Source organism: Labrus mixtus, chromosome 4 (assembly GCF_963584025.1).
Source record: "Labrus mixtus chromosome 4, fLabMix1.1, whole genome shotgun sequence".
Classification (NCBI taxonomy): domain Eukaryota; kingdom Metazoa; phylum Chordata; class Actinopteri; order Labriformes; family Labridae; genus Labrus; species Labrus mixtus.
The window spans coordinates 24,568,698-24,592,893 of NC_083615.1; the positions used below are offsets into that span (position 1 = coordinate 24,568,698).

General features: G+C 40.8%; 1 protein-coding gene across 1 annotated transcript in view; it reads right to left on the reverse strand.

Annotated features, from left to right (window-relative positions):
- Nucleotides 1-24,196, reverse strand: part of trim44 (tripartite motif containing 44) — a 49,183-nt gene that overhangs the window by 12,128 nt on the left and 12,859 nt on the right. The window contains exon 5 of the mRNA XM_061036576.1: nt 15,547-15,569. Coding sequence (XP_060892559.1) covers nt 15,547-15,569 — 23 coding nt within the window. The remainder of the gene's footprint in view (nt 1-15,546; nt 15,570-24,196) is intronic.

Consider the following 24,196-nt stretch of genomic DNA (forward strand, 5'->3'; position numbering starts at 1 on the left):
TCTATGATGTGAAGACATCACCATGGAAACATATGTGCCCTCCTGAAACGTTTCATAACCTACCCTATAGCCCTTAGTTACCAATGCAACCATGACAGCATTAACCCCCTTCAACAGACCCAGGCACTGTTGATTTGAGATCCAGGTGGTGACAACACGGATACTTCCCCACCCTACCAGATGGCACCTTCTGGGCCCCATAACTGAACCGTGTAGACTGATGGGCAGCAAGAGCCAGTACATTACTGGGGTTGTTAAATGGGAACCTCCTTTCATCGGTCTTTCAGGGGATTCGTCCCACAAAACCTCGGGAATGCTGGACAGTGAGATCCAGCATCCTAAGGCCATCCCCCTCCATGCCAGCTCTCCCTGGCCACCAAACCCACACATAGCACCTCTATATCTTCCCTACCCTGTCACATGCTGGTTATCACAGCCTAAGCCTATTTATCTTTGTCCTTTCATAAAGACCATGTTCTCAAGCAGGGACAACCATGTCTCCTAATTGGAGCCCTAATCCACTCATGTTGCATGTTTCTTTTTTTTTTGTATTCCCATAGCTGCTATGTCTCCTCTGATTAAACCTGATGACCTGCTTTAAATCGGACGACCAGGTACTAACCCAAAACTATAAAAACCTACTGAACCCCAATATCTCAGGCAGAGCCAGTTTGCTCTTGATTCATTATATGGGTTTAAGGTCTGAGGATATCTGATACTGAGCAAGGTAAGCAAAAAAAATAAAAATAAAAATCCTCAGATGTTTTTAAATTTAAATGCAGAATACAACTCTGACTTAATACTCCTTTGAAGTTTGGGTAGCAAATCCGCAGAAGTGAGAAAGGTAATAAAAAAAACATATTGGAGCGATAAACTTATCTGTTCTCAAAAAGCACACAGCATCAGCTTATAGGTAATGAATAGAGGGAACCTGTGCTGTCCCCGTTTCTTATACTCAGCCTTCTTCTTTCACACTTTTGTTACTTTAAAATGGCTCTTATTGTATGTATGGTCCAGTCTCTGTTCTCCTTTATGTCCTGGATTTACATAACAACTTTCTTTTTCCCTCTCCCTTCTTTAGCCTAGTTTGTAACACTTTCCCCTCTCTGCCCTTTGCTGTCTCCATAGGCACCATTGATCCAGGGTTACTGATGGGAGTCCTTCCTCGCTCGGGTCTGCACAGTCAGTCAGTATGTCACATGACCACTGAGCTGGCTTTGTCCCAGAGCCAGACAGCCATTATTTAGACTGACTGGTCACAGCAGCGCCCACACACTTGGCAGGCTGGCAGAGCTGCCCCCTGTTGCCTCTTTCAAATAACCCCCCTTCTCGAACAGCAGAACGCCGGCGCCACCTTAATCAGCCGACTGCCCAGGTGCCTGTCGCGGAATCTCGATGGCTCTGGAGAGATTTGGAAAATTAAAAGCCTGTTTACACCACACTTGGAGCGATGATACAGACTCCTCCTCCGCCTGCACTCTCCTCCATCACAGATGAAGGGATGGCAGAGGGGCACATGGCCAGAGAAGAGGACGAGTAGGAGGGGAAGTCAGAATAAAAGAGTGCGTCTATGAGTCAGAGAAAAACCGACAGAGTTGGCGAACAGACTGGCTATTAGGCAAAGCCTTCTGTCACATGAAAACTCCCTCCTCCCTTTCATCCAAGACCCATCATCCAAGCCCTCAGTGTGAAGGACAGCCAGACAGACAGCCCAGAAAACCTGAGCTCCAGACTGTCACAACTCCCATCTCACCTGATAAAAGTCTCATATGCCTCATGCTTCCATTGCCACTTTTTGCTGTGCAGAATGTTAAACACACTGTGGAATAAAGGACCTCCCTCAGGCTGCAGCACCGAGATCTTCTTTCAACAAAAACAAAAATGACCAGTTATGATCTCTACCATAACAGATACATTAAAGAAAGTAATGCAAATGTTGTGCTATAATGCAAAAGTAGTCGCAGCCACAGCACAACCTGAGACTAGTTGTTGTGACGTAATAAGCAGCGGCATTTAGATGCAGCATGGCGACACGGAGAAATAAAGTCATGGGGCTTGACAACTCCCCAGTGCTGCCTGACTAATAAACTTTTATGTGCACTAATGCATCCTGTATAACATCAGGGTTGAAAGCCCGCCTTCACAAGTAGGTGACATGCCCCAGTCAGATATTTCATCATCAGGAAACTGGGGCCAATTTTTTTTTTTTTTTTTAATTTGAAATGGAAAAGCAGGCACATCCTTGGAAATTGGATCTTTATCTGTAATCACATGTGAATACGAGACATCATTTCTATTCAAAGAATGCTAATGTCTCCCCATCTGTGGACTCAAAGTAAAAGCCTCTCATGTTTCGTTCACATCCTTCCCTTCACAGAACAACGCTGGATTAAGGCGATTTTCTAAAGTGCGAGCTAAATCTCCCATTAGCATCCAGAGGTAGTTAAATCCCAACTATCTCCTCAGTCTTCTCTCGGCAGTACCATAAATCTACACGGTGACGGGGCTTGTCTTGAAGCTGATGAATTAAACATGCCAACTTTTCCCTCACTCCTCCTCCTTCCCCGTGCTGACAGAATAAGTGAGCGGGGGGGGGGGGGGGGGGGAGGAACTGGGAGAGAGGACTGCCCCATTGAGCCGTCTGACACACATGCTGTGACGTTGTTGCTCCGTCCAACTGTGGAACTAAGATGTTTGCCAGTAGTGTGTGTGTGTGTGTGTGTGTGTGTGTGTGTGTGTGTGTGTGTGTGTGTGTGTGTGTGTGTGTGTGTGTGTGTGTGTGTGTGTGTGTGTGTGTGAGAGTTGTTTCAATGTTGACAGTTCATACCTAAGGCCAGAGGTCTGATAAGGCACTGATTCATTGCCCCTCGGTTCAGCCTGCCACTATCTTCCCCCTACATCTCCACCGAACTGAAATCAGACCTGTATTTCCACCTAAAGGCTAACACATTGATGTGCATGTGTGTCTGTGTATGTGTGTTAGTGTGTGTTTGGCTACAGGGGACATTGCAGGTGATACAGTGTGAGGAAGGCGTCTGTGTGTGGCAGCAACTTCCTCTCTGTGAAGTGAGACACTTCTCCCCTCCATTTTGCCACTAATTACTCGAACTGTGTGAGTGCGTGTAACAGTGTGCGTCGTGTGTTGTTTTTATGCGGGGCCTTTTGGAATGAATAATAATGAACGTTTGTACACAGTGACATCATTTGAGTGCTTTTACTCGTGTGTGTGCGTGAGTGTTGCATGCATGATAGGGCGGAAGGAAAAGTCTCTGCAGATTCGGTATGACAATCTGCCTTGTGGATAAAGCACTGAGAGCTGATGTATGTGTGTGTGTGTGTGTGTGTGTGTGTGTGTGTGTGTGTGATAGAGAGAGAATGTGGGAAGTCTTTCCGAAGAACTTATTTTGTCCTTTTTTATAAATGTTTAGAAAACATTGCTGACAAGATGACAGGCTGAGAAAGAGGAAGCCCTGATTGCCTTCTTATGCAGAGTTTCATATTTACCTGAACCAACAAAATGTTTTTCCTCAAATGCTTCATAAAACTCACAATTACCAACAGATTGCCTACAGCTACAGTGGGCAACATGCCCATCAGACCAATTAGGGACTAGCTGATTGGCAGTTTTTCCCGAGGGGGTGAGTTTACTTGACACCACTGACATTTGCTGATCATTACAGCCCAGATTTGAATGGTTTAGATCTGATTAACTGTTTAAAAGTGCACATCAAAAGCCTACCAGTGACAGTAACAAATCAAACCAGAATATAACCTCCTACATTTATGCTATTGCTTCTATTTTTGACATGATACAGGCCTGTGCTGTGGCTTTAGAGATAGCGATCGTCCATTCAACACAATAACTACATAAAGCATGGACGTAGTCTCAGTGATGTCACCCACTGGCTTCTGAAGAGGAGTTTTGAAGTGCAATGATGGTGGTCGCCATATTGAAAACTTTTCATCCATCAAGTGAAGATTAAGGCAAAGATTTGAGGCGGGTCATTAGCCACCAGCCAATCTCAACTGTGCCCACCTGCCAGTCAAACCAACCACGCCCCAAATTAAGCAAATACATGAATAACTCATAAAATCAAAACAGACGAGTTGTGAAAAAATATATCACCCATGCAATATGTATCCATTAAGAAATAAGCCACTAATACCACATTTTTTAAAACCAGGCTATAAACCTGATTTTTTTTCTGCTTCAGAAATATGTATTTTAATTTGTGATCTAATGAGGATTCCTTGGCTCTTGCAGCCAGCCTCAGGTAGACCTCAGATGGAATTGGTTCAATCTTCAACACATGAGTTTGATGATAGTTCACCATTTTTGTCTAAATTTGAGAATTTTTTCCTCTAGAGTCATCATTCGGTTCACATTTTGGGGTTTGAATGAAATGTCTTTACAATGAAAAGACTTTTTGAAATAAAATAGTACTCTCCACTTTAATGATGCATTTTGATGACTGATTTCCTAGACCTTTTTTCTCCAGCCATGCTGTCAAAATTACATATTTGAAAACACTTAGCTGTATAATATCTGCAAAGCTAAGCTAACCACATTCCCATCAATCCTTACTCTTGTGTCTTTGATATCAACAAAGCGAATGTCATCAAACTGACATGATTGATCAAAATCGTAAAATGGTAAAAAAACAGATAAACAGATTTTCAGTGTTTGTATATGAGCGTTCAGATTTTAGCATTTCACTCCTAACACAATCGTGCAGCACAGCTTAGAGCTGCCAGAATGGTGGCAGAATTTAGTAGTTATAAATTAGGAAATCAAAATGTGTTTTAACTTAACTGTCATAATTATATATATACTTGAAGTAGCACGCAGGCTTGACAATCTGACAACAGGAAAAGCTGCAAACACAGTGTTGTGATTTCAAAGACTGCTCATGAATCAGAACTTGAAGGTCATTTCATCGCAGCTGCGTCTCGCCAGATGTGCTGCAATTTTGATAGTGAGAAAAAAAAATCACAACATCTGCACCTTCATTGTAACAATCCATCTTCTGACAACTACCTCCTCACATCACTTCCTCTATCACTTTCTTCTTGCCACTTTCTTCTTTTCAAATGATTGCATATGAATATGTACACACACACACACACACACACACACACACACACAAACACACGAACACGCAAAGCTTTAATTATCACATTTGGATTTTTTTTTTAAATTCACGCAAAGCTGTAATTATCACATTTGGATTTTTTTTTAAAATTCTGACACCATTTCCTCTCAGCCCTCCTCAAACGGCAGAAGCCTCCATCACGTCGTGATTATTAGACGGGACAGCCGGAGAAGTCTGCATTAGTAATCTAATGAGCAGGTGCGGAGAAAATGGAATCAACAAGACAGGCTGTGAGAGAGAGAGAGGTGCAGAACATAGAAACACTGCTCTGTACCCGTAAATGATGAAGTGGATAATAACACATCAACACATTTTACGATATGACATAAACCTGACACGTTCCGCCTCAATTTACTGCCACGTTCACAGTAAAAGACTTGAAGACCTGAACAAAGCTGAGTGGAGGTGACTTTGAATCATGTTCATGTTACCACATTGCACGAGGTTATCAGGCAGGGTACGTGTTGAAGCAGACGTAACAACATATCAACAACGGGAAGAAATTAAATTCACAGATGAGGAAGCTTGTATGAAGAGTCACATCAGAGCCTAACCTATTGTTGTAGGCTGTCTGAAAGATTATTCACCCCCGCTCTCTTTCATTTTTCATACCTTTCCATTCTGTATTACCAACCTGCTCCGAAAGCTTACTGAAATTTGGCTGTTTTCACCCTCCCTTTTCCTCCCCCTCCTTTTTTCACTTTCCTCTTCAGCAGTCACCCCACATCTTCCTTGGTGGAGTTGAAATACATCCCCTCACTCGTCTCAGCCTGGTTGCACCATACCTGTGCACAATTTCATCTCCAAAATTCACCACTACAAACACTTTCTATTCCTACACGCGTGCTTTCATGGCACCATTTTCATTACTAGAAGCCATTAATGACGTTAACACACAAATATCTCGTGTTCTTTACTCGCGGAATGTCCCTTTTGGATGAGAGCAGCAGGCTGATATGTAAAAATATGAATTGCAAATGTTCTCAACTCTTTACTTTGTGTTAAATCGAGCTCTCTTTATACTTTAAGGCAAAGTTCAACAAAGCTGAATATTAAAAATGTCCTGTGGTACGTCTTGTTAAATTGTTAAATCACTCTCTCTTACCAGCTTTTCAATGTCAGCAGAATAAAAACTGACAATCCTTCTTTTCTTGAGGTATAAAGTCACAATGCTGCTGGCACTGATCTCCAAAGAGAAGCACTTCAGAGCACACGCATGCAGACAAAGGGAGGTGTGAGTGCAAACACACCTTTGAACACACACACACACACACACACACACACACACGCACCACAAAAACAGTGTTGAAGAAAAGGTACAGTGTGTGGTGGAGAGAAAGATGTATTTTACACACATGGATTAACAATGCATTATTCATAGGCAGTATGGGCTCAGAGCATCAGCACAAACACAGCAGTAACCCGATTCTGCCACACTGTAGTGTAGCCCGGGATGCATGGCAGACACTTATAGCCGATTCTCTGCTCTCTTGGATCACAGACTACAGCTCTTGTATCTATCTACACAGCAGATCAATACTAGAAGCACTTTTAAAGCTCTGGTCAAACTCTATACACTGTGTCCCTGGTGCTCCAAGGCCTCTATGGTACAGCTAATAAATACAGATTTCCCCATACGTCTGTCCCCCTTTCAAATATTGATTCCAGTACATGGATTTAAAAACTGGTTGATATCAAGTTCTGATCCCCCATCTTAAGACTTACAAAAAGAACACCTGGACACAAGAAACCCTGGTTGAAGGAGATATTTATTTTGCCTAGCTCAGTGGGTGAATGACCGAAGGTTTAGGATTTGTAATGTAAGGACTAAATAACGATTGTGTATAGAGGAAGATTAGCTGTGACACATCTCTAATACCAGTTTTAACTCTTGGGTCAGTTTGTTTTGGAGACAGGGACACCTCTGAGGCCACGTCCACACGTATACGGATATTTCTAAACCCCCCCCCCCCGTTGCAAAAAAAATCCCGTCCACACCAACAGTTTTTAAAAAATCTCTCAGTCCACATGGCAACGCAAAAACGATGGAAAACGCTCACATAAGCATGCCAGGCCAGTAGGTGGCGATAATAGCTGTGTCTCATTCACATCAAACTCTGTATGCGTCCTTCTGACAGCGGCGATTTGGAAAGATGGCAAAACAAGTCAACAAACACAACAAACAAACACAAAGCCGATTCATTCGTTTGGACGGACGAACCTAACAGCAGCGAACAGATGTAAACAAACCGGTAGCCCGCCATCTTGGTTATGACGCATGACGCGTGCTCAACACGCAAGTCGACGTAATTACGTCACTATTACAAAAAGCTCAGTTTTAACCATTTTAACTGTTCACACGAATACAAGTAAACGTGATTTTTTTTTTTAAATCTCCACCTTGGAATGCGTTTTTCAAAGACTTCGTTTGCAGTGACCAAAAACTCCGTTTTCAATTGTTTTCATGTGGACGGGAGGCCAAAAGGGAGAGAAAATACTACGTTTTCAAAAAAATCTTATACGTGTGGATGGGGCCTGAGGTTGATTCGGCCTCCCTTAATAACCTTTTTGACAAACAATTGGTTAAAAAACAAATCCGGACTGGAAAAACAAGCACAGCGTCACTAAACAAACTGAGCTAACGATAGCTTAGCTAGCAGCGTGCTCTCTGCTGTGTCTGCTGGGGGTTGGAGACATGCTTTTTTAGCGTCATACTGCTAAACTGAACGAGCAACATAGCATTCTCTTTAAAAACTGCATTGTTAATCGATTTTGTCGAGGGATAAATTACCTAAAAGCAGTTTTTTCTTTGCTGCATTAATACAGCTGTTGCAACTGGAAGCCGTAAAACCTCCATGATGGCAGTGAAGCGCAGTATGTTGTGTCGGCTTCTGTTTTGGACTGGAAAAGAAGGAACCATTTGTAGCGCAGGAGACTGATGTCATGCTGCTGGGCTAATAATTTACAGTACCTGATATTGCTGCCATTTTCCAATAATGCTGTTGGTATAAGAGCAACTATATAAATAACTGAACAACTAGTAGAAAAAGGAATAGCAGTGCCAATTAGTCTGGCTAAATAAAAATTCAAGAGGAGCATCAACCCTATCAGCTAGCAATCAAGACCGCAGCCAAAACCAATATCAAAAAGAAGTAGGTTGTATTTGAAAATATTATCATACCTGTCATGTCTGTTGCCTGTCCTAACTCTCTGGCCTGTTTTGCATTTTGACAGGCTGGTACACAGCCGTGATTCACTCATGTCACTTTTTACAGGATATTCAATTAGACAGCTTCCATCTCCACAATGTGCTCTTTGAACCGTCATATCACGCTGCAAGCTTCGGATGGAATCGGAATGCTCCCCCCTTACGCAAATACATGGATGGTGCTGAGAAGCCACAAGTCTTTGTCAGAGGAGTCTTTTTGTAGGTAAATGAACTCATTAGTATTCAGGAGAAACAAATAACTGCCATTAGTCATCACAAAAGACAAAGCAAACAGAAACACACACACACATACATTTTTCGCCTGCACACTCCTCTCCCTATATTTCCAAAGAAACTGTTTGATGTTGAGCGATGCTCGTGCCAAAAATATCTATGAAACCAACATGCACATGTGCCCCACACATGCATTTCGAAACGCACACAAACGCAAATGTAACAAATCAAAATAGCTGTCAGAACATTGTGCATGTGGCATGAATTATGCATGCATATAGTCTCCTGTCTTCTAAATGCGTCTCTGTATTTGTCAGTTTGGTTCGAGTGTGTCTTGCATTCATTTGGGACTTCAGATACACCCCTGTGGAGTGCTGATGGCCACGAGAGGTAGAAGAAGAGAAGACAGAGATACAGACAAGAGAGAGACAGACAAGATAATATTACAGATGTAAACATGAGAAAGAAACGGAAACAGACAGAAATAAGAGAGAGAGAGAGAGAGAGAGAGAGAGAATTAATAATACAGTTTTAGTACAGTCATAAAAAGCAGCTGGGCCTTACACACACAGGAAAACAGATGCAGCTTCATCTAGCTGCTACATTTTGAATTATTGAATGGGGGCATGTTCACACACACACACACACACACACACACACACACACACACACACACACACACACACACACACACACACACACACACACACACACACACACACACACACACACACACACACACACACACACACACACACACACACACACACACACACACACACACACACACACACACACACACACACACACACACACACACACACACACAGAGAATGGTCTAAAGGCAAAAGAGGCCTGTAGTGGGTCCTCCTGGAAAACTTGTAAATATTTAATTATAGGAATACAGCTCCCCCTCCTCCCTCCACGTCCTCATCTCTATCCCATGTCCTCTGGCCACGCTCCCCTGACACCCCCCATCCCACCCAGCCCCACCCTACACATCGATTTGACCCAGTGAAGGCAAAGCAGCTCAGACACGCTGATAAGCCGCGTCCCAAAGTGCCTGCTTGGTTTCCCTGTCAGTTCCGTCTCCTCGGTTTGTGTGTTGGTGTGAACGTTAGCCGTGCCAGTGATTGAGGGTGGTCCACAGCCGTCACTCAACCAGACATAGTGAGCGTTTTGCCCCATTGCTCTCGTCTGGCAGCCAGCATGCAGTGATAGGGGATTGAAAGCAGTGGTTTGAAAAAACAGAGAATATGGGACAGAGAATGTACACAACTCATTTAAAATCAGATCTGCTGCATGTATTAAGAAAAGTTTGCTTTAAGCACTGAAAATGAAAAACACTTTCCAAAACTTCTGCAGTTTGTGCTATTTATGACTGCCTCTTCTTAGTTCCACTGCGGAGGTTATAGTGGAGGATGGACACTACATTCTTGTGATGAGTTATGATGACGTTTACTTGGCCAATTTGACGAATTACCTCAAATTTGACCTATAAGCTATATGTTTAAAACAACACAAGAGTAACTATGAAGGGGTTGAACTCACACAAATAATAAATGATTAATTGCAATTGAGTAAAGCATCTCTAACACTAGAGTTTTCAAAATTGCTGTTATGCATAATGACATAATGCTAATGCATAGACATGGATTTTAATAGCATGAACTTCATTTGATACATATTATTGTATTATTATTATTATTGATACATATTATATTAAACTTTCATTTACAGCGTCAGAATCAGAAATTAAAATGAGGTTCCTTTGTCTGAGAACAGATGTGCTGAAGGTTTGTTTTTATCAGTGTGTGTGTGTGTGTGTGTGTGTGTGTGTGTGTGTTCCAGGCCATGCTTGCATGATTAGACTGAGTGAAGCATGGGATAGGAGCTCCTGAGATACAGAGGAGACTTGAGTGATTGGAGCATTGAATAGGGGACCTCTCATTGCAATTAGAAGTGCTGCGCTCCCCCAGCGGGCTTAACCATTTTACTGTGATTACACCGTGTGATTTATATGCTCAGAGAGCCTCCACAGCTCCAGCAAAGCAAACTTACCACATGTTACAAAGCTTTAACTCTTGAACTGTTATTGTTTTTTTTCCTCTCATGAAAGAGGATTTGAATGAAGCTGAGTTCAAAAACAAGCTTCTTATCAACTAAAGTCATTGACGTTCATGGTGTTTTCTTCTTCTATGATCAGGAAATCAGATACTGTTGCTGCCAAAAGGCTCCCCTTTCCTCACATCAGTTATATTTGCGTATTTCATTTCCTTTACTTTGTTATGCACAGCCTGGTAACTCTTTCTCTTTCTTCCTTCAGGGTGACATTTTTTTTCTCCAGAAAGCCCTGGGGTTTGGCAGACTTTGAGTTCCCCCCCCCCTCCACAGTTTAAGTTATTTCTATCTGCAAACAAAATAAGATAGAAAAAACAGGAAGATTTTCAAAAGAAAATGCATCAGTTTTTATCCAGCAAAGTAACTGTTTGACCTGCTCTATATGAGTATCCCTAAACAAAACTTTAATGTGCAAATATTAAGAAGAAAATGTTATCACATGTAATCTATAAACTTTTCAAATTACATAACTACATTCTTAATTGTTGCACCATTTCTTACCACAATACATATAAAATAATCTTGAGCTCAGCTCTGCCAAGTAAGTAAGGTTTTACTATAGTAGATATGTGAAAATGCATTACACTGAAAACAGTCACTGACAGGCTGAGAGATGACAGTCAATCAGTTATGAGTTAGACCTCTGGATGGATGTTTTTTTGCACTTTTCTAAGGAAACATTTTTGAAAAGTTTTTCTGTGAGGATTCTCGTTTTCTGTGCCACAGTTCCTTTTTGTTCATGGAATAGATGGATATAAACACGAGGGACGCTACACTTTAGGAGGCAAAGAAAGCAGCCAGGTGCATTTCAACAACTAAAAGTTGATATTTCTTCCATAAAGAAAACATAGTACCACTCCTGTGGATAGCTGTATGTCAAGCTTTACCAATGCTGACTGTTACCAGCTTTTATATAAATAATTCAAATCCCCCCCGTGGTGTCAGTCAGAGTTTATCACATTTCACATTTTTTCCGCCCCTATGAAATTGAACACCAACTTTCACAGCAAAAGTTTAGAAATCCAGCTCTCATAACCAGCAGCTGTGTCCCAAATTTAGCTATGCAACCACAGGCTAATGTTTCCACACACTATCATTTGTCTTTAAGGAGTAGTATGTGTTTGTGTCTTACAGTTTTGTAATAAAGCATACTTTTATGTCACAAAACAACCATACAGGGCTTATGTCATCTGCTAATGTGAAGGGTTTAAAAATGACCATCTTAACAGTCATTTTGACGGCATTATTTTCAACTTTAGCCATGTTTAGCATAGAATGCTAAACTTTCACAACTGGTTCACAAAGGAACTTCTTTTAACTACAATTACATTCAAAATATTTTTTAATCTTTCTAAATCACATTCATCACTATTTTGTGCCTTTGGGTGCACAGTAAATATGACATCACAGTGTGCCCCTGTAGCTACAATGATTGAAAACAATGACACCATTGTGCCTTTGAATAGCTCATTTCCCTTAAAAAAAACTCCCAGATGGCTCAGTTGACAAGAAAAAAATATACAACTCGTGACATCAAACATTTGCACATTTTCACAGTTCCCTTTAGCTTTTTTCATTGCCTTTGGTTTGGAAAAAGTTCCTCTTTCCACGGTTAAGTTGTAACAGTTCTAAATCTATGAATAATTGTGATCAAATAATTTAAGCTTGACAGCCCTAGTATGAAGTTACAAAAAAAAAAACAGTATAAAGGAACTGAGTTTCTTTTTGTGAGCCAAACACATCTCTTTCTAGACTGTTGGTGTAGGACATAATTTGTTTGAGCCTTGTTGTTAAAAAGATGTGCATTGAAGCTAAGCTACGTTTTAATGTTGTTACTTTAATTTATTCCTGTGTGATTTTTATGACTTAGTGAACGTTCTGAGTAAGAAACACGTTTGAATGTGACTGTTATTGTGAACATGTTACAGATTAGAAAGAAAAAACCCTGAAACATACATTTGATGAATGTCTGAATAACTGTTCTTAGGCGCTAAAAATCTAAAACTTCCAAGCTCAAAACCTCATAGAAACCAAAAGACAAAGATATTCTTCAAGATATCTGCTAAAAATAAATTCTCTTAAGTCCCAGCAGTAAAGCAAATGTAAGTCTAACTAGTGAAAATCCTCAGTGTACATCTTACTCCTCTCATTGACTGTCTCACTGTCTTTGTGTCTATTTCTCTTAAGCGTGCATCTCAGGAGAAAACATAAAAGCGCCTTTCTCGAATTAAAGCGCTACTGAAGCAATAAGCCGCATCTCCCTGTCGTTCTTTGTGAGTGTGCGTGTTTGTGTGTGTGTGTGTGTGTGTGTGTGTGTGTGTGTGTGTGTGTGTGTGTTAGAGAGAGAGAGAGAGAGACATTCTCATCTCATCTATTGATCAGTGGCGTGGTGACTTCAGATGCACCACGGCTCGATGCGATAACTGACGACAAAAGCTGCAAAATGTGAATGCTTATGAATAGTAGAAATAGTATGACAGAGTTTCCTGAAAGATGATCTGTGTTTGTTATTAGATAATTATAAAATGTAACCATAAATTCAATTGCTACATTTAATTATTTTTTGTGCAATTAATCTATATAACGCACACAAACACTGGATGTCAGAATTCGCCACAGGATGCTAGCAAATTCTATATGTTCATGCCTTCGGGCAAGTGTTGGTCTTTGCATTCACACACCAAATTAATATTTATAAAGTGATTGTGCAAACTCCAAATATAACAAGTAGTTGTTTTTTTTCTTTTCGGGGCATTAATTCCTACAAGTACAAATACACACGACATAGATGAACTCCATGTATCCATGCACACAAGAGAAACATATACACAAACACATGAAAAAAAAAAGATGTAAAGTTCAAGTCAGAGACAGGGAACAAACGGTGAGGTGAGAGGGTTAGAGCCGATGACTGCAATTGAAATTTGCAGTGCATCACATTAGAGAGGAGAAAGCAGTGAAAGGGCAGGGCTGAAGGGAGTTAAACAAGATTTATATTCAGAGGAGGACCAATCTTGGCAGGCATGGAGTACCTATGTTAAGAGGCTTTTGGGGGGGTGGGGGGAGGGGGGACGGGTATTGACGAGGAAGTCCGGGAAAGATGCATGTGGGTGCAGGATTGTGCTCCTGTGGGGATGCTCTGTCTACAGCAGTGATATGGGGCTCAGACAGCGGATTAGTGTTTCTGCTCCATAATCAATTTACTGTCTGGATCCCATTGCATGAAACCCTCAACATCCACTCCTCGCTTGATCCTGCAAAACATCTCTCTCTCCTTCTATTCCCCTCTACCAATATGACCTCACCGCTTGCTCACCTGTTTCGCCCCTTTGTTTGTTATACCATCAAACCTAAACGAGAAAAAAAAAATCCAATCTTTATCGCTCACCCACTTTAATAAACCTACACTTGCAGCTGTCCAGAATTCCCTTTTATCATTTCTTTTCTGCTCACCTCTTCAAAACTTCCCTCCCCTGTAGTATTATTCTCCAAATTGTGTGTCATTTTCAACTAGATTCTGCACCAACTGGCTCTTAAAGCAATGCAGGGACTTTGGGAGTAATTATATCACAGAGTGTCTGCGAGGGTGTAGAGATGAGGCGGTAACCTTGAACCAAGGGCAAACTATTCGCTCCATCTCACCCTTGGGCCTGAGCTTGCTGCCATCTGCTCCGGAGCTTAGGGGTTGTAATGCTGGCTGACCGATCAATAACGTATTCCATGTTGGCACATTTTTACAGCCATGGTCATAACTTTCTCTGCGATTATAATGCCAGGGACATCATAATCAGTAATTCTAAATTGCAGGAAATTTCAGTGCATCCTGGAGCAGCAATTACATCAATAGTAAAAAAGTGGAACTGAACATTTTGTTTGCAGAAAACAAGCATGTTGTCCAAGTGTTTGTGGCCCAAAGGACAGTTTTTTGTTTTTTTATTCAGCCTTAGTTTTAATAAGAGTCTCAGAAAAAAATGAGGTTCCTTTGTCTGAGAACAGATGTGCTGAAGGTTTCTTTTTATCAGTGTGTGTGTGTGTGTGTGTGTGTGTGTGTGTGTGTGTCTGTCTGTCTAGGGGATGAGTGCTTTAAGATGAAAGCCCGGAGAGACATCCGGCAGGAGAAGCAGAGACAGCAGGTGGTGCTAGGAGCTCTCCTGAAGGAGGTGCATGGGTTTTTTGTGTCAACAGATCAATAAGGAGAGAGGACTGGGAGAGTGTGGGAGAGGAATATCCATTCCAGATTGCCTCAAACAGACAAAGGGAAATATGTAGTCCAGGCAAACATAAACAATGCAGAAAAATAACATTGGCTACATGTTTCCAGCTCACGTACACATGTCTGCAAATGCACATAATCAGCTTTGGAGTAGTTAGAATGTTAATACTATGCTATATCAGAGGGTACAACTTGACCCTGCTAATGACCAAACAGCTTGTCCTAACACAAGCACGCACATATAAAGTATGCATGAAAATAAACACACATACACCTCCAGCCTGTCATCCGCTGTCCTCAACCCTCTTATTGGACCCGGCATATTGTCACCCCTTCTGATTCCCGGCAGCACACACAGATGAGAGTTACTAATTGCCTTGCTGGGGCACCGACGTGACTCGCATGTGATCGCAGAGGTTCAGAGGCAGGGGAAGGTTTACGTGCATGGGCGACTGCTGTCTGTAGTGAGTGTGAAGGTGTGTGTTTAAAGGAGTGGTTTATTATGACACATAAATACTTGTCAGTCTCGTGGTGGATGGCAGGACAAGGACCTGAGTGAGGAGTGAAGTGTCCTTAGTTATGAAAAGGTTATTTTGAATCAAGCTTGGCAGTCTTACCTTGGCCTGGCCTCAATGTCGTTCTGAAAAGAGAGAGAGGGGGGGGGGGAGAGACGGGATGGAGGGAGAGGGAGAGAGAAAGAGAGGGAATAAAACATATTTCAAATCTTTGCACAGGTGTTGTGGAAAACAAATAAAAGGTAAACAACATCATTAACATCAACTTGGTCCACAGCTGGTGTGGCTCTAAATGTGATCCATTAATTTTCACTTTCATCCTCTTCTTGTGCCCATGTTTATTCATGAGTTATTGCGTTTTTAAAGGAGCAGTCTGGAACAGTACAAAAGAGAAAAAGACATGATTTACATGCTGGCGTTTCTGTTTCTTTTTTTATTGGGGCCTAAAGGATTTTTCATTGTCAGAATGATGGACATGATTTGTTCCCTGCCAGAATGTGACACATACACAAACAATGCAAGAAGGAGGTTGTATTCATGAGCCAAATGAAAACGCTAATCACATTTCATATTCAGTCAATTGCAAGAAGGTGTACATGCATTATTTCACAGGGCTTCCAGTAAGATTTGAATTACTGTGATGAATCCACACGAGTTTGCTCGGCGTTCAGCATGCCAAACACACAGCTCCTGTGTTTATGCACCACACAAATCACTGTCATGTTCTAGATCAAAACTACTTGTTAAACAATTCTGGATCTTAATTGGTATGTTTTAGTCAGATATGGAGCTCAGGACAGCTTTTTTTGTTGACTTTAATATGCTGCCCAGCAGTATTTGTACTGTAGCACTGGACCCTGACTAGAAGCGTTAAGATGGCTGCGCCAGAAAAGGGATTTTGACACTGTGTAACTAATGGCGTCTTGAGGAGGCAGTGGCTGGTTGGCAGCGCGGCAGACGAGAGGAGAGCTGACTGCTGAGCTCTGACTGGCTGTCTGACTCAATGACTAAGATTTGGCTCTAAAATGTAATTAGCTTCAGATCTGGACAAATACGTGGTTTCAAATATTAGAACACAGGGAGACTTTTCTTGGTTTACCTTGTCAAGCACTTCAGCAGATTTAAAAGTCAATTTGTGAAATCGGAGCACAATACTGACATTTACTTAAGAGGCTTTTGACTCGTTGCAGTAAAGCAGCAAAACTTATTTCTAAGTCTTCATTGCTTGGTTGTTTTACTGATTTTACATGAGTGATATATAGCAGGTTGCTAAGAAGAAGACAGACAATATTCTCTAATCAAAATCTGCTGTGAATTAAAGCTACAGTTCCACAGTTTTAAATGTATACATAGCAGATTTCCAGCAGTTTAAACACTTAAGGGTCACATTGTGCAAAATGCACTTAACCAACAGCCTGTTCTGACACACCAAGCAGACGGCAACAAACTAGTGGCGTCCCTTGCCGTCTCCTCACCTCTTGGCCAAAAAGTTGCACTAGAACACACTGCAAAGACTAGAGCTGACGGCCAACCACCACGTACATTCTGTGCATGCGTGAGGGGCGGCGGTAGTCCATTGTTATGATACAAGAAGACCGTTTTCACAACGCTGTTGCGCACCACTCATGTTATATGAAACCTATGAACAGCGAATCAGAGAGATCCCTCTCACCGACCGCATGACGAATTGGCCAAAAACTGAGCCAGAGACACCGCAAAAACTAGTGCAACAACCGCTCACCGACGGTCCAACTAGGACCGACGGCCGACGGTCTCCTTGGGGTGTCAGGGCCTTTAGAGAAGGTTTATAGGTATGCTAAAATACAGTATTGGACTCAGAGTGGATTTTAAGCAATAAACTTGATAGATTTTATCGATGTTTTGAGGTTCTCTGAGACTTATTTAAACTTGTTGAGAATGAGTATAATATGTGACCTTTAAAGACACAGTTGACATTTTTATTTTAAAAACGAATTATGTTGCTCGGTTCAAATGTTTTCTGTAGATACACTTTATTCTATCACCATTAGCCAGAAGCCAATAAATGGACTGTACACATGGCACATCATTAATCATACTAGCCCAAAGTGACTAAGCGCTACACTTTGGAAAAATATGCGTAATAAAGTGCAACACTTGCATTATCGTTTAATTAATATCAGCTCTTTCCCTAAAGAGAGCAGAATAAATAGTGAAGTCCAAACAAATATCATCTTTGATGCACTGATACTGGGAGATCTTCTCTGTGATGTATCATTAATATGATCACTGCAGTCACTCCTGGTAATCAGACAGAGCAGGATAGTAACTGTACTAATATTACAATGGGAGCTACTACTACTGCTTATGTTAATATATGGCTTGTTTCAACTTGGCTCACTACCCCACCAGTCCATTTTACTGATGATTGCATTTTGAGTTAGTAATTTGTACTGTTTCTCTCTGATATTTGCTGCGGCTGAATTGGATCACAACAATAAAATGGAATGTTGTTATAGTCCCACTAGTGTGCTTTGTTTTCATCTGGTCGAATTAAAGAGTTTTTCAGTGCCACTGCCCAGAAAATTAAAAGAAATATGCTGTCTGAGAGCGGCGGTTGGCAATAGAGCTTCACTCTGAATGTAATTACCACAGTTACCTTTGCAACGGTAAAGAGGAAAATCAATACCTTCAGGCTTGAATAATACCAGACTCAACTTTTTTCTTATATCATTCACATGGCCCGTGGCAGTTCAATCAATAAGTGCTCACATTAAAACTGGTCTCCAAATGCAAAGAATATCCAGGACTCATGTGGAAGCTGCTCCAGTCATTATTAAAAACAATAGTCAGGGAATCAAATGTTCTTGAACTGTGAATGAGAGCTGGTCTTTATTTCTAAAGTGTGCTGTTTACGGCGTCTACAAAATATCTGCTGTGACATAGCTTGAAGCTCAATGGAAAACTACTCTTTACAATTAAATAAGGGTAATCAGTGCGCTTAATAAGCTTGGCTTAACTGTTTGTAGTATGCAGCGCAATTATACAAGGAACTCCTACATCTAATATGAAAAAAACACTTACATTTGCATTCATTGGTTCAGTTATAAATATTCAAAATGCAGACGCAGAATTTAATTAAGAGTAAAATTAAAGGGTTGCATGGTTAGTGTAGGAGTCATACTCAAAGCTATTCTCCTACATGCATATTAAAAATGAACTAAACAGACATCAACAGCTTTGAAAGAGAAGCAGTCTGAACACTGAGCAGCAGCCTGTTTAAAAAGGTAGAACCAAAAGGGCTGTGTTGTTTCAAATGAGCCTGCGGGCAGCTCATTGTGACCTGGGTCACGGCTGAGTCAGGGTTGGGTCACTGGTGCAGACTTCTGATGCCTGGCTAATGAGGCGTCTTGGCTTTTTTTTTTCCTGTCCTTTATCACTAAAACAGTGTGGAGCCTCTGCCTCGGTTTTTCTAAACAGTATCACAGAATGAGACAACATTACAAGACTTGTTCAGTCGTACATGTGAAAATGTGGAATAATGCTGTTAGACAACAAGGTCAGCAATGCAGACAAAAAGGGGTCAGGCCAGAACACAGACACCGGCCTGTATTATAAATTCCAACAACTGTAAAATGGGGTTTATATTGGAGTTGTTCAGAAATACTGATACTACTATGGAGGCTGATATGGATACCAACACTGGTATCATATGTGCCTTTGGTACTGCCTAAAATGTGCCAGATTTTGACAAATAAGCCAGTCAATGCACCGCACCATATCCATAACATTGGGCGGCAGTAGCTCAGTTTGTGGGGACTTGGATATTGGTCATGTAGCACGAGAGGTTCACTTCATGAGCAAGGCCAAGACGCCCCTGAGCAAGTTGCTCTTCCACTTGTGCAGCCCCTCACTCTTCATCTCTCCATCAGTGCATTCAGCCCATATGTGTGTATATCGTTCCAAGTGTGAATAGAAGTTCCCCTTGAAAGATATCTTCTTCTTCTTCTTCCTAATCAATTAGCCCCCCCCCCCAAAAAAACAAAAAAATAAAACAAACAGGTTGATGCTAGCAGACAGTTACATGTAGATCAATGTAAGACCAATGTAAGCTTGATTTCCTTCCATGTTTTGTCTACTACTGTACATATGTTTTCTATGAATTTACATTTTCACATAATAGTATTATAACAGGAGAGGTGCTCGGTGTTGGTCAATACTCAATTAGTATTGGTAAGAAAAAACATCCGTCCAGAACACCCACATCCGTGCATCAGTGGATGTTTAAGATGATTTACACAGAAATCTCTCTGTGCTTGTACCAGTCAGTCAAAAAGATCCCTGCCTGCGCAGTGACACACCGCAGCTTTTTAATTACCGTATCGTCATCGGGGACTGTTCCAGTATGGTTGTACAAATGAGAACCTACTGGCACTTTTTAATGAAAATGTGAGGCCTGAAAGTTTGATAATAAATGGATCAAGTCTTTTAATATAACCTCCCTCTGGCTTGTGCTGATTGGTCAATTTTCAGACTGCTGTTTTCATCCCTGCAGCGCTTCATTATAGTGTGTGTATGTGTGTCCTCTACCACTGGTTGTGTTAATAATCTCACGTCTTTCTTTTAATTCAGGCAATTTGTTTATTTGACCCTAAGCAAAAGAAAAGACTCACCTCAATTATACAGTCTATTCTGTAGGGAGCCAGTTTTTAGAAGGATGGGTTTATGCAGGTGAGAACATTTTTACATCATAGTTGCTCTATTCCAGGAGTTTGCTGTTGCACTACTGCTGCTGTGTGTGATGTTTTTACAAAAGGAGAAATCCCTTCTCTGACTTGGCTCTGAAGCTGCCAGTCTTTCTTTCTTTTTTTTTGTAAAAAGTTGGAAATTCTAAAAAGTGCTGGAGGCTATGACTGCAGCTCTCTGGCAAACAGGATTAGTTTGTGCTTTACATGAGAAGAAATAAACGAAAGCCAAACAGGGTCAGCATGTTTAAACACTGTTTGTATTTTCATCCAAACAAAGCTAACGGTAGGCTTTATTTCAGTGCAATGTAATATTTTTCTAGTGCCAAGTCTTATATCTTTGATTCATTTATCTATGATACAGAAAGACATGCTGGCAGTCGAGGAGTGGAGGAATGGGTGAGCAAGCGGGGGAATAATATTTTCCAGTGTGTTTTCCTTGATCCAGGAGGTTTAACAATTTACAAGGTTTGGATGAGTACAAAAACTGCTGAAGGTGTGTTCAGATGGACAGGGTTCAACTCCTCATATTCATCCACTTCAAATCTCAGTCTCAACAAACAAAACCAATTCCCACCCATATCAGAGACTGCAAAAGCTTCAGTGTTTCTAAAGCTAAATTGAAATCATGGCTAAGGCAAACCAATCACATGATAACTGATTGAAATCCTTGAGTAATCCACCTTGAAGATACTGTAATTGTAGTTTGTTAATATGTCATTTTTATTTGATATAATTCTGAAGTTTGGAAAGTTTTATTGTTCTTAATTGTTGTTTATTGATTTCAATTGCTTGTACTGTAGGGCTGGTTAAAAAATATCGATTCATCAATGCACTGCAATTATTATTTTCCCAATTCAAAATGCATTCAGGGGAAATCCTGAGATCAATTTTTTTCCAGTGTAATGATGCCCCTCTCCACTGGGGGCACTGTGGGTGATGTGAATTCAGGTCAGGCACAATTGTGAACTTCACATATAGTTTTTGTCCATGCCATTACAGCACTGTTATGTTTATTATGTTTTTTGCTGTAAATTCAGCTCAGGCACAAATGTGCACTTTAGACCATACTGTACTTAAATGTTTTATTCTTTGTTTATTAAATAATAATGAAACGATAAAATACATTTTTGAGTCAGTTTGTTCTAAACCTATACAATCAATGCACACATAATTATTTAACAAAATATCAGAAGGTACTGTGATGAGTTATCTGGGTATTCCTGTCATCTGTATTATTATGAAATCGATATTGAAGCATATTGATCAATATTGAATCAAATCGATATCGAATCTAATCGTGACCCAAATCATTTAAATCGAATTGTGAGGTTGTGGACAACATTCAGCTCTATTGTACTGTAAAGTTTGTTTTTTAGATCAACATTGATTTTTTTGCTGGTAGTGTGCCACAGTGTTGGAATGACAACACTGGAGTATCAACGTAGCAGCACATATTAAATCTTACAAATATGAATACTGGTCTTTTTTTCTTTGTTGTTTTGACTATTAAGACAAAAAAACTCTGGAAGCTCTGGCAACATTACTTTCAGACATACTGGTTTATGATATGAAATTGTCAGCTTTACCAGTACAAACTGTTCCAACTATCAAAAAAATATCAACAGTATATTCAAAGACACACATTATTAGGGCCTTGATTCATAAAAAGGGAATACCCTTTACAGTTGAAGATCACATATTATCCTCCTTTTCAACACGTTTAAATAAGGGCTCCCCAAAACATGTCTGCTAAAAATCCACTCTGATCCTGTATTTGATCATGCCTATAAACCTCTCGATTCCAGCTCTCCTCAGAACAGGCTGTTTCTGTGTCTGTAGCTTTAAATGCAAATGAGCTGTGTCTGACCACGGCCCTCTCTCGAAGGGCTTGGCTGCCTCGGGCTTTATCACACCATGTCCAATTGTTTGTGGTGGAAAGGCAGACTAAGAGGGCAGAACAAACACCTAGCTGTGGGAGTGTCACCCACCTGGAGGAGAGGTTACTGCCCTTTGTGATGTCATGAGGAGTGGGTGAGCAAGTGGGGTAATAATATTTCCAAGTGTCCAGGAGGTTTTACTTGTTTAGCATGTTGGGATCAGGACAAATACTGCTTCAGGTGGGTTCAGGTGGACTTGATTCAACTCCTCAGATTCATCCACTTCAAATGTCAGTCTATACAAACAAAAACTGGGTCCCACTTATTTTGAATAGTGTGTCTCCAATTACACACATTAAGCTACATAATTTCTGGACGAGTAAATTGCTGAATGAGCCCACCTTCTACACCTACACACCTCTCCTGTGACCACATATTTCCAAAAAAGACTGCCCATTACTTACTCCAGCAATAACACGAGAACAAACAGGGTTACCATCGGCATTCAATTAAGGCCTTAATGAACTTGGCCTAGCGTGGATTATTTACTCAGCTAGAAAAGCAATCTGCACATCAGCCCCCACTATTACTGCAGCCTCCGTGGTCCTGTGGAGCATTACAAGGGAGCACTCCAGCCTTCTTTTCTTACTGTGGTGGTGAATAAAGTACGGTATAGAGAGTGACAAATGGAGCGATGGGTTATTTTTAATGTGGGAACTATCAGCAGTAAAAGCACCCTCTTTAATGCTTGAAAGAAAGACGAGGGAGGGCAGCGCTGCAGATTCTCAAGTGGTGCATTGACAGGGTTTGCCCTTGTAACTCTATACATTATATACAATAACTGCAAGAACAGGTATGAAAAGTAGTCTGGCATGAGGACCTTGTTTTGACTAAGGGGCTGATGTGTTAAAAGACAATGAGCAGCTGCTTTCTTCAGCACTTTACAAACAAGCTTCCACAGTTACACTTTGTTACCTTTACGCTTCATCAGCTAACGGCTCAGGATTCATGCATCTAACTACCTCTATCATACTGACACAGCTGACTGTATGAAAGAAAGACTGCATTTCTCTAAGTGTGCATAATGTATGCCTGGATAAATACAGACAGTTTCTTCTTTAATTTAGAACAAAGCTGTGCATGATGGCACCTGTTTACAGTATTTACTTTGTTATAATGACTACACAGCAGCTGCTGCAATCAAAGATGATCCTTTAAGTTAAAGTTCTTAGATCAAGCCTCCAAATGAAAGGTATCAGGTGCTTATAGTTTAAAAAAAACATGATGAGCTGACACTACTTACTACCATATACTGTGTCTATATTTATCTGAATAATGTACAGCATGCACTGTACAGGACGCTTTGTGCTGGCTGACAAAGTGTTTTTAATTGTTTATTGACAGCAGCAATAGTGTCCGGTTTTACAACGCTGCCCTCAGTAACAATGTTGGCACTGGACCTCCCGGTTTAAAGTTTAGTTTAATTAATCATTGACCCTTTTGGTGTTCTCAGCGGGCCACATGATCTAGTGTGGTGTTGTCATTCAGGCTGTCTGTTTTGCTCAAATACCTATCTAATCCACTGGTTTCCCTTTCTTATATTTAACTTACATCATTTCAAACAACAGGGCCTTTATTTGTGATAAGTTGTTAGGTTTTTTAAAAGAACTTATAGACCCAATTTCACATAAGAATCCTTCATAATAGGTAGGTACTAAGCCTGGGAATCTTTGGGTGTCTCACGATTCGATTTTGATCCTTGGGGTCACGATTCAATTGAGAATCTATTTTCGCTTCAAATGATTCTGGATCCACGATTCAAAGTCTATTTTTTGAATTTGAAACTACTTTGAGATCTACTCCAGTCATCTGTGAGATTGGCTGAATTTCTTGCTGCTCCATTTGGAATTCTACTGAAATAAAGAGCTAGCCTTAGAATTAGCAGGGAGTGACTGATTAGCCAAAACATCTTTTTGTTATCAATCTATTTAAAATCTCAGAAGATAAGAATCTTGATTTTTACATTAATCGGTCCCCCCCCCCAATAGGTGCATAAATGACTGTGAAAATCCCAATAATTTCTTCAACATAGATATCTCATTGGTTTCAGGGGACGGTACTAAAGCAAGGCCAACTCCTTTACAACAG